The sequence below is a fragment of the Octopus bimaculoides genome, chromosome 10 (genome assembly GCF_046866305.1).
Source record: "Octopus bimaculoides isolate indiv1 chromosome 10, ASM4686630v1, whole genome shotgun sequence".
Lineage (NCBI taxonomy): Eukaryota > Metazoa > Mollusca > Cephalopoda > Octopoda > Octopodidae > Octopus > Octopus bimaculoides.
The window spans coordinates 51,202,002-51,216,586 of NC_142937.1; the positions used below are offsets into that span (position 1 = coordinate 51,202,002).

The window sequence follows — 14,585 nt, forward strand, 5'->3', positions numbered from 1 at the left end:
AAGGAAATGTATGGAGTTTCTGGAAGTGGATGCCAAATGAAAGAAATATTAAATTTGTAACTGATGGAAAAAAGAATTAAAAAATAGAAAGAAATGAAATTACACTCCTTAAAGAAAAAAAACTTAAAAGGGGAGATGCTGTGGGGATAATAATAATAATGGAACATCTCTCCCACATAATGAGTGCTAGTCATAACAAATACTGTGACATAGGAAGTCAAGTCGTCAAGAAGTCGGCGAAGTCGGTCATAGTTAATCGTGTCTTACTTATCTAACTAACTATACTGCTATACCAGAGTGGACATTACAACAGTCTGACATTGGATTACAACAAACACCATACATATCATCATCATTTAACATCCATCTTCTGTGCTCGCATGGGTTGAATGGTTTGACAGGAGCTGGCAAGCCAAAGGACTGTATCAAGCTCTACTCTGTTTTGGCATGGTTTTTTATGGCTGGATGCTCTTCCTAATGCCAACCACTTTACAGAGTAGACTGGATGCTTTGCATGTGGCACCAGCACAGTCGAGGTCTGCTTTGGCATAGTTTTCACATCTGGATGCCCTTAATGCCAATCACATTACAGAGTGATTGGGTGTTTTTTAAGTGGCACCAGCACTGATGAGATCGGCATTGAAATGGTTTTTATGGCTGAATGCCCTTCCAAACAACAACCAGTTTACAGAGTGAACTGGATATTTTTTACGTGGCACCAGTATTGGAAAGATCATCAAGACAACTTGCAAGACAAATATCCTTTGAAAGAGGTGGCTTTGTACAAGGTGATGAGAGACTAAAGTATGACAGAGGGACAGAAGCAAACAGAGGGAACATGATTACTCCAGTCAGAAGGAGAAAGTGAAAGAGGAAGTGAGTGAGGGAGAGAAAGCAAGATGAATAGAAGAGAATAGTGGTGACAGAAGATAAGCCAGAAGAAGGGGAGCCAAAGTGTGATGGTAAAAACAGTGATTGAGATGAGATCATGAAAGAAGGGATGAGTAATGGATAATGATGAAGTTGAATATGGTAAGAGTGAATGAAGGATGTCAATATCAGGTGGCCTGAAGGGTACAAAAGGGGTAATGTTTGGTCCTTTATACATAATGCTGCAAAATGGACAAAACAACTAGAGTAATATGGGGAAGAGAGAATAGGCTGAGTGTTGGAGAGATGAAAGTATCAGATAGGTCCAGTGACATATGAGGTCTGATCAATAAGTATCTGGACTGTTGCCATAGTAATGAAGCTAAAGCATGCAGAGTAAAGCTGTTTGACACAGATTGACCTTGAACTCTGCTGTGCATGTGCACTAGGTTAAAACTAGCTCACTTCTGCTGTTTACAGCAGAGCTTAGAAGGAAGGTGTGTAGCGTGTGATCATCACGTGGACGATGACAGAGAAAGTTGTCATGGTGATACCTACTCAGAGGCCTATGCAAAGTTGCAGAAAGTGTATGGAGAGGAGTGTATGTTCCACACACAAGTGTATGAGTGGTTCAGACGTTTTCAAGATGGCCAAAAAAAATGTTGATATTAACAAACATTCTGGGAGGCCTACAACCAGCAGAACTGAGAAAAACAGCGCAGATGTGTGTGCAGCTGTGAGGGGAAATCATCAAATCACCATCCGTGAGTTATCAGAGGATGTGCAGATTAGTTATGGTTCAATTCAGTCCATTATCACTGAAGATTTGGATATGAGACCTATGTCTGCCAAGTTTGTGTCAAAACCACTTTCAGCTGACCAAATAAACACTCGGATTTCAGTTGCACAAGATCTCCTTGATTGTGTTGAGAACGATGAAGACTTTTTGAAAACTTTGCATAGGCCTCTGAGCAGGTATTGCCAAGCTTTTGGCAAAATTTGAAGCAGGAGCCTGGTGCAGCCTTCTGGCTCACCAGTCCTCAGTCAAACCGTCCAACCCATGCCAGCATGGAAAGCAGACATTAAACGACAATGATGATTTTATGCTCAATTTTCTTTGTCATAGTCATTGTGATGATCAGACACTACACACCTTTCTTCCAAGCACTGCTGTAAACAGCGGAAGTGAGCTAGAATGTTAAAACTTAGTGTGCATGTACAGCAGAGTTCAAGGTCAATCTGTGCCAAGCAGCTTCACTCTGTTTGCTTTAGCTTCGTTACTATGGCAACAGTCCAGATACTTACTGATCAGACCACGTACATAATTACACTGGAAGCATGATACAGTGTGAGGAGAGATCCACTGACATCCCTAGTTACACTAATGGCATTAACTCTTAACATCATGTACAACATGACCCAACAGCACTGCTATCAGTCAGACCTATACTCCTATAGCAGCTAGAATTTAATCACTTTTGTTTATGTTCATTTTAATCCTGACCAATATGTTGCTGAACTTTTGTGATTTATTTTTAGAGCTTTTTAGATCAAAACCCTGTTGGTTTCTGAACAAAGCACCCCAGCTTATCTGTATATTTGCTACAGATGGTCACTGTGTTTAAATATTCTGGATCAAATCTTGAAAAAAAAAAAAAAATGCTGCATCATGAATTATCAGAAACTAAACTGGTTCAGAATACCTAAATTATCAACCAACTGAATTACCTGTGTATGGTACAACAGTAACAAATCATGGGTGTTACTAGTGATTTGACTATGCTAGTGACTTTCAAAAATTTTGCAACACAATTGAACAGTTTTTAGCTAATACTACAATTCTTGCAAAAACATAATCCCAGATGCAATGAAAGCCCCAAATTTGCTGCACATTTTGATTCAAATATACACTTCACACACAAGATACATCTCCTCCCAAGCTACCATTTTCCTTTCATCAGGCTCACTGTTATGCATTAGAGTAAAAGCACACACCAAACCAACAAGGCCACTGACAATGACAATGTCCATTTCATTACATTCAAATAATGTACCTGAAAACTAACATCTATCCTTACCCACTCTCTCCACCACCTCTCTCTCTCTCCACCACCTCTCTCTCTCTCCACCACCTCTCTCTCTCCACCACCTCTCTCTCTCCACCACCTCTCTCTCTCTCCACCACCTCTCTCTCTCCACCACCTCTCTCTCTCCCTCTCTTGGGATATATATCTTGATCTTTCTCCAAAACTTTGGTTGATTAGTAGAAAAAGAACAGAAGTCATGTAGTAATTAAAAACAATAAGTTCACAAAATAGATTGAGAACTTCAGCTGATTGAAACAGAAATTAAATTTTATACATACAATAGAGACTAATAGTTACTTCTAAAGAGTTATGTGATGAAGTTAGTGCTAGTGGAACTAATGATACATAGTACTGTAACATACCATCACAAAAAAAAAATGAGAAACAAAAGCTTTGAGAACTATTTCAGTAATAAATAGAAGTATTCTTTGTGTAAAGTAGTCTAAATGAAGCCAATGTAAGAAATTTTGTGTGATGGTAACAAAAGCAGATAATGCTGAATACCTGCAGTAATCAAAAAGAAAGGAGTTACATACATGTGATCATTTATGTTTGCAATGTTCAGTGACAACAAAAAAAGTAACCAAAGGTGCCAGCTGATTTATGCAGATGGAATGTAACAATACAAATTAAATATGCAATTAGCTATGCAAGATAAGGTATCAGTCAGTGGTAGATCAAAGAAGTCATGGAAAGAAAACATTAGACTATCAGATACTTGATCAATACATTGGGTCATCTCATAAATAATGCACTTTTTTTATACTTCTTTTATTTTTCAAAATTAAGATAAACAAAGTTCTTTCTTAATCTAAAATATACTCTCCTTCATTTCTTACAATGCTCTTCCATCTATCTGGTAGTCTTGCAAGGCCCCTCTTCCAAAATTCCTTTGTCCGTGATGAAAAATATTCCCCCAGTACTGGTCTGACCTTGTCTACAGAATTCATATTATTTTTTCCATCCAAATGATCTTGAAAACTGCAAAATAAATGATAATCAGATGGGACAATGTCCGGCGAGTATGGTGGGTGGGGCATCATTTCCCATTCAAACTGCTCCAGCCTTTGGAATATCATCCTCTCTGTATGTGGCCAAGCATTATCCTGATGGAAGAAAATTTTTTGCCTTGAAACCAAAGATGGTCATTTTTCTTCTAGTGTTAACTTAAGCTGCTCGCAGTAGATCTCCCTTGTTATCATTTGGTTTGGGTTTAAAAGTTCAAAGCAGACTAAACCTTTCATATCCCACCAAACAGATAACAACACCTTGTGTGGATGAAGACCTTCTTTAGCTTGGAGTACTGGTCTTTCTCCTTTCCCTACCCACTGTTTTCAGCACTCAACATTTTTATAGAGAACCCATTTCTCATCACTAGTCACTATTTGGTCCAAAAAAGGTTCATTCATGAGACATGACAGCAATGAAGAGCACATATTCACTCTCTGCGTGCAATTAAATTTGGAAAGTTTGTGAGGAATCCATTGACCCAATTTGCTGACTTTTCCAATGGTTGATGAATGGTTGAATGACCAAATCCAAGCTTCTCTGCTAGTTCCTCAACAATTACAATGGGATTTTGTTCCACCAGGGTTTGCAGGACATCCTCGTCAAGCTCTACAGATCTTCCAGGACAAGGCTCATCTTCTCAGTTGTAGTTTCCGGCTCTGAATTTCTGGAACCACCGTTGACACTAGCTTACACTTATTGTCCAATCCTCATATACTGCATTAATATTCCTCGCACTTTCCGTTGCGTTGTTGCCTTTATTGAACTCATAAAGCAAAATATGCTGGATATGCTCCTTTGTCACTTCCATTATAACTTTGAAAAAATAACTGTTAAAATCAAACTGCACTCTTCAAAACTTACACTAAAAATAAGTACAAGTTAAAATTACTATCTGCTTTTATAGCAAGTTGATACAGGTGGTTTTTAACAATCCCCCTCCGACTTTTAGTTTATGCAATTGAAAAAAAAATACATTATTTATGGGATGACCCAATACCTGATAGATCCATAGGGCTTACATAGCTAATGTCACCACTGCAAATAAGATGTAATGATGATGTCAAATAAATACATTTGATTTGTTTGTAGTTTACTGAAATATTTGAAATATCTATAAAAACTAATAAATAAGCCAAGAAAGTATTATTTACCTTTGTGTCCAAGAATAACAGCAAGATGCAATGGTGTATTGCCTATAAGAAAAAGGTTGCATTCCAGTCAGTGTTGGTCATTGGATAAATTTTTAACTCAATGAATATATTTACAAGTCTAAATTCTATAATTAACAACTCACTATCTTTCGTAGAATTATAACAGATACATATTCAAACATAGATATATTTAAAAAAATATACAGCAAGTAAAATATTTTCTAACTATTTCAGATCAAATGAGATAACTGACATTTGATATGGAAAATGTATGAATTGACTGACACACTATAATATTTAATTGATGGTCTCTATTAAAAGATGAAGTAATTCAAACTATATATTAATGTTGCATAATTTCTAATTTTGAACAGAAGTTATATTGGGTTCCAATTTGAAACATGAAAAGTAAATTTCTCCATTTAAGTATCAGATAGACAAGTATAAATGAAAAGGTTAATTTACTTTGTTGAACAGGATATAACAAAATATTAACCATTTTTATGCCTTTATGAACCTTTCAACAATAGTTCAAGAAAATTAATGCAGAGGCTTCTTAAAACTAAGCAAACAGAATAATATATTATTCCTTAGCACAAAATACAATCACCGCAGAATATATTAAGACTGAACAATAAATAATTGATTAGTTTGTTAGTTATATGAGGTGGTATCAAAAAGTTTCCAGACTAGTTATGTTTAATAAAAAAAAATAACTTATTTACCTAAGTAAATCATTTCTTTCAAAATAGTCACATTGCGCAGCAATACACAGGTCCCAGTATTCCTGTATCTTTTGGAATCTAGCCTGAAAGTCATATTCCATAAGTGAGATGAGGACCTTCTATGATTTGCTCTTGATCTCGATAATGATGCTAAAACGGCAACTTCTGAGCTGCATTTTCATCTTGGAAAAAAGATGGAAGTCTGCAGGTGCTAAGTCTGGCGAATAGGGCAGATGCAGAAGTGATACCATGTTGTTTTTGGTAAGAAACTCATGAGTGATGAGAGCTCATCGACAGGGTGCATTGTTGTTGTGAAGAATCCAGTTCTTCATGCTCCACAGATCCAGTCACTTTCAATGAATGTTTTCCCTCAAATACTTCAAAGTGTCGCAGTAGGACTCTTGATTGGTAGCCTGGCCCTGGGGGACAAATTCTCAAAGAATAATACCACATTTCCAGGGTTATCACTCATGGGAGGTCTTCCAGATCACTCATCATCTTCCAGGGATGTTCTTCCACTTTTGAAGCACCGATGCCACTGGAAACATTGCGTATAACCCATTGCCTCATTGCCGTAAGCTTGCCGAAGCATGCTTAATGTCTCTGTAGCAGACTTCACAAGTTTAACACAAAATTTCACATTGGCTCTTTGTTCCTGTCCATGACAAAATCACAGACTACAGCATACATGTGATCACAAAAACATAAATTTCACAACTTGTGAAGTAAACACAGTGATGTCACTCAGCACACAGCCTCACAAAGGTTACTTCTAGCCCTCACTCCACACACAACTGTGTGCTGCCACCTGTTGGTGCACTACAGGACTAGTTTGGGAAATTTTTCATACCACCAAGTATATAAGTGTATAGACAGAAGACAAAGAAACAAAAAGGTAAGAAAAAAGAAAGCAATGAAAGGAAAATTAAGAGCTAAATAACTACACTGAAAAAAAAAAGACACACAGGTATATAGAAAAGTAGACAAGTAAATACAAAAAAAATATATTAGCATCAAAAAGAATTTGCCCACTAACTACAAACACTATAACTGTTGATTCTAAAGGAGCCTTCTTAACAGCTGAAAGAATCTATTTCCCAGGTACACTTTGTGTTTAATACTCCAGTGCACCTACTACATATGAAGGCTCTCTTTGCAATTAACCTGCATGTGATAACACTACACCTCTTGTGTGTTCATCGTTTACAATGGGCACAAAATGCACTTTTTAATTGTCAGTGTAGACATAATCAAGACACATAAAAATGAACAAAATTTAAAATACCAGATGAACACCAAAGCCTGCTTCTTACATAGATATATACAAGTGAACAACTCTAATGTGCTATGTTGGATACATTTGGTGTTCATCTGGTATGTTGATTTTTGTTCATTTTTATGTGTCTTGATTATGCCTGCACTGATGATTAAACAGTGCATTTTGTGCACTAATTATGAAATCATATGATATGTGGCTGAATCTGCTTTTAAGGAGCTCGATTCTAGAATTGTATTCCCTCGTGTTCAGAACACTGTATTTATTATGGTAGTTTTGACATTAAGAGTCCCTCATAGCATGAGGCATTTATGTGTATTAATGCCCTTAATATAAATAAATATATTTAAAGGGAATAATTATATCCCTTATGAGGTTTTTTCATGCTGACTACTTGATAAATTCTTATGAAGATTTTATCCTATTTATATATATATATATATATATATATATATATATATATACAAGAATAAGGGCAGAGAATCGTCAATTAATAATAGAATTAATAATTAACAATTCTGCCAAGTAGTTCAGTATGAAAAAAACCTTTATCGGTAAGACTATTTATCATTATAAATATACAGGGATTAGCAATTGAGTTGCTTCTCCAACATACTGAAAATTTAGAAAATTTAGAAAATTTTCAGTATGTTGGAGAAACAACTCAATTGCTAATCCCTGTATATTTATATATATATATATATATATATATATATATACAATTAAATACACATACGAAATATATATATATATATATAAAAAAATCAAAATAAGCAACACAGATTTCAAAGATGATTGCAGTACGCACGTTTCATGCTACTCCATTTATTTAAGTAATGCGAGCATTACATTAAATGCAATATGTAGAGCAATCTTCAGCTGCAGGAAAATGCAGAAAATTACAGTAGAATATACATATTATAATTGTGGCAACATTTCAAATCCAAGTGGGAGGAAGAATACATAAAAATCCATCTTGACATAGCCACTTGGATTTGAAATGTTGCCACAATTATAATATGTCTATTCTACTGTAATTTTCTGCATTTTCCTGCAGCTGAAGATTGTTCTACATATTGCATTTAATGTAATGCTTGCATTACTTAAATAAATGGAGTAGCATGAAACGTGCGTACTGCAATCATCTGTGAAATCCGTGTTGCTTATTTTGATTTTTTGATCACCTAGTTTTTTGGAATGGTTTTTGTATAATACTATACCATACTATATTCTGGTGCCTAAACATAAGTACCATATTCAATCTTGAATCTAAATCTATATATATATATATATATATATATATATATATATATATTTGTTGTTGTTGTTGTTGGCACTCCGTCGCTTACGACGTCGAGGGTTCCAGTTGATCCGATCAACGGAACAGCCTGCTCGTGAAATTAACATGAAAGTGGCTGAGCACTCCACAGACATGTGTACCCTTAACGTAGTTCTCTGGGATATTCAGCCTGACACAGTGTGACAAGGCTGGCCCTTTGAATTACAGGCACAACAGAAACAGAAAGTAAGAATGAGAGAAAGTTGTGGTGGAAGAGTACAGCAGGGTTCGCCACCATCCCCTGCCAGAGCCTCGTGGAACTTTAGGTGTTCTCGCTCAATAAACACTCACAACACCCGGTCTGGGAATCAAAACTGCGATCCTATGACCGCGAGTCCGCTGCCCTAACCACTAGGCCATTGCGCCTCCACTTTTAAAATGTACCTTAATCCCCTGAGCTTGCAGATAATATTTCTGAATCCCTTTGATTCTTTAAATGTGCTGGCCCCCTGATAATTGATCGATATTAATTAATATATTAATATATGACTAATTACCAGATCTTATAATAATATTTACCCATTACTCATGTTCGCATTCTGAATATATTCGACGCAGTAAATAGTTTCTGCGGATATATTCCTGGAATTAGCGCGCCAAAACGAAGACTTTTGAACTTTACCATTAAGCTGTAATTAGCAGAACCATATGCACGCGCACACATGGCGGTGGGCAACTATGCATACGATTCTGAAAATTACTGCTACATTACAAATCAGGCTGATGAGGAATAGACAAATGGTAAGAATTTGTTAAATCCGAAACCTGGTTCCTGTTTAATAATGATTTTTTTAGGTGATTTTAAATGTCTTGCCCGCTCACGTTTTTGGTATGCTGCTATATTTCATGTTGAGAACTATTTAGGTCTTAATAGACACAAAATGTGATCTATTTCTAGCGCATTAATTGTCCACGTTAGTGGTCGACGTTATTTTTAAAATATATATATATATATATATATATATATATATATATATATATATATATATATACTAGCAGTATAACCCGACGTTGTCCGGGTGTGACTTATTACGCCATCTACAATAAGTGTTACTAGGTGAAAATCAACTAAAAAAGAAAGCCTTACAACGAAAAAAACCCTTATGATGTAAATATGCTCATAATTCAAAAGACGATGAAATTAATAGGGAAAGTTTGAAGGCTGTTTTGCGTAACATTATTAAGTGTACGTAAATTTCATCCGTCTAATTGGTTATACAAATGCTTGTGCAAAACAACTTTTTGCGCTGCCTTGATTATACATAGCAGGGTAATTCCTTTTAGCAGGAGCTAGGACGGCAATTTCTGATGAAGCAATTGCTGGCAATCTGTTGCTACACAGTTCTGCCAGAATTCTATCAGATTGGGCAGTAGATGTTGATGCACCATTTTGCATTATGTTCAAAGTAGCTTCTGGAATGTGGTGAATTGCTGCAGTCTGTTGCTGTCTTTTTAAACCGGTTGCTTTCTTTCCCCAGCAAGCTCTCTTGCTTGGAGGCATAATCTATGTACATATTAAACAGAACAACAAAAGTTATAACAGATGGCAGGGTCGGTAGTTTTCACATTTCTGTAATTTTTCAGATTAACACTCACACGATTACGTAACCTTAACCCTAAAACTGTAACACTAACCCTCATCGTAACCGTAACCCTAAAACCCCAACCCTGACCCAAAAGCCATAACCCTAACACCCTAGTGAAAATCATGCGGGTATTAATCTGAAAAATTATCCACATTTGTAATGAAGTTCACTGATTTGCAATGTGTTGTCCATAAGCTCCGTAATTTGTATATTACAAAACATTGACGAACATGAGTTATCTTGTAGTGAATGCTTGTGTGTACATGCACGTGTATGCGTTTGAGAGAGCGAGAGAGAAGAGAGAGAGAGGAAAAGAGAGAGAGGAGGAAAAGGAATAGACAACGGGAGCAATGAAGAAAGAGAAAGAGAGGAAGGGAGAACGGAAGATAGTTATAAAATAGCAATGCGTGCGCAAGTTTATATAAGAAACACACAGAAACTAAATCATATATCTATAATGTTGATGTGTGTATGTGTTTATGTGTATGTTGTTGTCACAGATCACATATGTGTGGTTGTTTTTACGTTTCTATGTTATAAAAAATATGTTAGAGGTGGAGGGATAGAAGAAAGCTATTGGGAGAGAGGAAGAAGAACGAAGAGTGAAAAGGTAGAAGGAAAGAATAGTCTTAAAGCAAGTTAATCTATGACTTTGTCTGTATCACTTTCTCTCTCTCTCTCTCTCTCTCTCTCTCCCACTTTTACTCTTACTCTGTATATTATATGTTGAGCGCATGATCGATGTGTAAGAACGCTGGTACAGGTAGAAGGGAAGAAATATAAAAGTTGCTAGAAACAACAGCCAAATCTCCCTTAAATCACACAAAGTAAACGGAATTTTAAAAATGTAATTACTGCACTGGAAAGTTCACATCGAGAAAATTCCATTGATATAAAAATTTGTACGAAAAAGTGGAAAATGTGAATTTCTATAAACTTTTAAAAAGGCTTCACACAGATACACAACTTCAGCATTATATATTGATGGGCAACACACACACACACACACACACTAAATAAAAAAAAAAAATGACTGGTATTTGTATATATGTGTGTACTAATGTGTATTCTGTGTGTCTATATATTTATATATGGTAGTCAGTAAATATGTTTTAAGAAAGATGATTAAAAAATTCAGTTTGTAGGGAATAAATGTTTGACTGTCGATCGTATTTGGAAGAGACTGACAGGTATTTGTATGTATGTGTTTATTTGTATGTATGTGTGTATTTGTACGTATGTATGTATGAGTGTGTATTCAAAAACATCTATATTTACACTTTAAAGTTGGTTTTTACACTCAACCCTGTTCTTCAGAATCAGTGTAGCGACGGGAGGTTTGTGCCCATCTCTGCGTTCTGAGTTCAAATTCCACTGAAGTCGACTTTGCCTTTCATCCTTTCAGGGTCTAAAAAATAAGTACCAGTTTGACACAGGGGTCGATATAATCGACTATTCTCCACCTGCCCGAAGCCGCCCTTGTGGGAAAAATTTAAAATAATAATAATAATAATAATAATAATAATAATAATCATCATCATCGTTTAACGTCCGCTTTCCATGCTAGCATGGGTTGAACGATTTGACTGAGGACTGGTGAAACCGGATGGCAACACCAGGCTTCAATCTGATTTGGCAGAGTTTCTACAGCTGGATGCCCTTCCTAACGCCAACCACTCAGAGAGTGTAGTGAGTGCTTTTACGTGTCACCCGCACAAAGGCCAGTCAAGCGGTAATGGCAACGCCCACGCTCAAAATGGTGTATTTTATGTGCCACCCGCACAAGAGCCAGTCCAGGGGCACTGGCAATGACCTCGCTCGAAAGTCCTTACACATGCCGCGGGCATAAGTGCCAGAAAGGCGATGCTGGGCACAGGTGCCATCACAATTTCGCTTTCGCTTGCCCCAATAAGTCTTTGCAAGCTGAGTTTCGTGTCCCAATGAAGGAGACGACGTTGGCATGGGTGCTAGTTGTTGAATTTAACTCGATTTCAATTTCACTTGCCTCAACAGGTCTTCGCAAGTGGAGTTTGGTGTCCAGTGAAGGAAGGTACGCATAAGTGGGCTGGCTAAGGCCTTAGATTTAGGTCCCACTTGGCTTGCCGGGTCTTCTCACGCACAGCATATTTCCAAAGGTCTCGGTCAGAAGTCATCGCCTCAGTGAGGTCCAATGTTCAAAGGTCATGCCTCACCACCTCATCCCAGGTCTTCCTGGGCCTACCTCTTCCACAGGTTCCCTCAACTGCTAGGGTGTGGCACTTTTTCACACAGCTATCCTCCAAGCTGGTCATCTCCTGGGCAAGCACTTGGCCCTAATCCTGAAGTCACTAACTACTAGTCTATGTTGTGGAGTGCATTCTTCGCCAGGGAAGGTTTTGGCATTTATAAGCAGCCATCTTTCCCTTTTTCTGGTGAGGATGTAGTCAATTTGGCTAGAGTGTCTGCCAGAACGGTAGGTGACTAGGTGACTGGCAGGTTTCCTGAAGTTAGTATTGCAAACAATAAGGTCATTTGCGTCACAGAACTGCAGCAGCCTGGTTCTCTCCTCATTGCGGGAAACAAAACCATAGCCTCCATGTACGCCATAGAAGCCCCCTGAATGTTGTCCAACATGACCATTGAAATCACCAGCCACAAAGAGAAGGTCCCTGTTATATGTTGACGAGAAATCTGCAGGAGGGTGTCATAAAAGTGGTCTTTCTGTCCGTCAGGTAGCCTGGGCTGAGGGGCATAGGCCGAGATAATGGTTGCTAACCCATGGTGAAGGACTAATCTAACCTTAAGTATTCTCTCGGATATTCTATCTACCTCGGTTACCTTATCAACCCATTTCTCTGCAAGAAGTATACCCACGCCCCCGACCCCATCTGAGTTCCCTGCCCAGAAAATCTTGTACCTGTGTTCTTTGCCTGTGAGGAACCTAGCGGAACCTCCTCTCCACCTTATTTCTTGGAGGCAGCAGATATCGACACGTCTCCGTTCAAGCATCTCAACAATATCACCAGACCTACCTTTCAGTGTGCCAACATTGAGAGTGTCAACCCTGAGGGTGTGGGAGGTATGATCCCGTAGGACCCTGGGGCAGGGAACAGCCGCATCATGTACCTGAAAAGAGAGCTTGCATTTTGCAGAATTCATAAACAATCAATAGCATTCATTTCAGCCTGCATCCGCTACACAATATGATCACAACCTTACATAGGAGATAACCTGAATGCTGGCTAGGCTGGGTGGAGGAGTTTGTTTCCCCCTCGCAAACATAAGGACACAGTAATTGTGTCAAGGCCGACAGGAAGCGGTCCAGCTTCCTAGGGCTAAACAGCAGTAGTATATTCCCTTATTGGGATTGTCACATTAAGTTGACAATATACAACAACTTTATCACATCACTACTGCTTAAATCGCTCTGAGAGATTTAGAAATATGATATTTCTAATTTTGGAAACCAGTGAATATATTTCACTGTGATTATATATGTTGTGAGAGCTTGACAGACTTCTTCAACCAGCTGCTCATTTGCTGATGTCATTATTGTTGCTACCCGTATTAATGTGAGTTCGCTTTTTGGATACCTATTGTTAACATTTTTGTTGGATTATTCATCAGGATTGTTTTTGAACTGTTTTAAAGTCATTTTCGCCCTACGGGGCAGAAAATTTCTGATTTCTGAACTGTTTTACAGTAGTTTTCGCCCTCCGGGGCAGAAGATTTCTGTTTTTTCTTGTTAACCTTTCGAGGTTGTTTTTTGATAATTGATTTTCTTGTCAATTGTGAGAAGGTTTATAATTTAAAAAAAAACATTATGGAATTTGAACTGGCTTCAAAAACCGACTTTCCCGAGATGGGAGAAGGAAATAATACTGTTATAACCAAGGACAGAAGTGCTGTTACAGCCATGAACAATAATACCGTTACAAACAAGGAAAGCCAGGCAAAACAAAGCTTTTCTGCCGCTGTAGGCGGCAGCGTAATTGAACTGGAAATATCTATGCACAAGCTACTCCAGTTCCGAAACTTAATTGAAAAATCAGGAGACATAACAAAGTTGGTACTGCCCCCTGAGACCATCGAAGCAATAAAAAAAAAAACCGTGGTCTACAAGGTGTACAACTTGAAGGCGAAAAAAATCATGGAAGTTAAAAATGAAATAGTTGAGCGGTGCTTGGCACCAATTTGGAAGAAAATTCGCTACGTCTGCCGAGGAGTGAAAAGTGCAACAATAGAAGCACACTTCGAGTCAGAAGACGTAGCGAAAGAGGTGTCAACCCAGACACTTAAAAATGACCAAATAATGCTGCTGCCTACGTATTTAGGCTGTAGAACGGCGAAAATAATGGTAGAAGAAATTCTCGAAGGATATGATGTATATTGGGTAGCAACCGCAATAATTTATGACGTAGAAGGGAAGCTCTCAATCTTAAGTATGAAGAGGAAAGAAGCAACAAACTGGAAGGGCCAAAGTTTCAAAATGGTCCTTCAAGCAGATAACACAGTCCTCGAAAATTTACCGGATAGAGTCTTCGTGGGGGAGGGGCGTACC

The 14,585-nt window shown here is 37.8% G+C and overlaps 1 protein-coding gene across 2 annotated transcripts in view; it reads right to left on the bottom strand.

The window, feature by feature from the left end:
- LOC149133717 (ankyrin repeat domain-containing protein 13C-A-like) overlaps positions 1 to 14,585 on the bottom strand; it is a 331,974-nt gene that overhangs the window by 248,730 nt on the left and 68,659 nt on the right. Inside the window, exon 2 of one of the 2 annotated variants that reach the window (XM_089359123.1) lies at positions 5,120 to 5,161. The exons of the other annotated variant lie outside the window; for it this stretch is intronic. Within the exon in view, the coding sequence (XP_089215249.1) occupies positions 5,120 to 5,161 (42 nt within the window). The remainder of the gene's footprint in view (positions 1 to 5,119; positions 5,162 to 14,585) is intronic. 2 annotated transcript variants of the gene reach the window in all.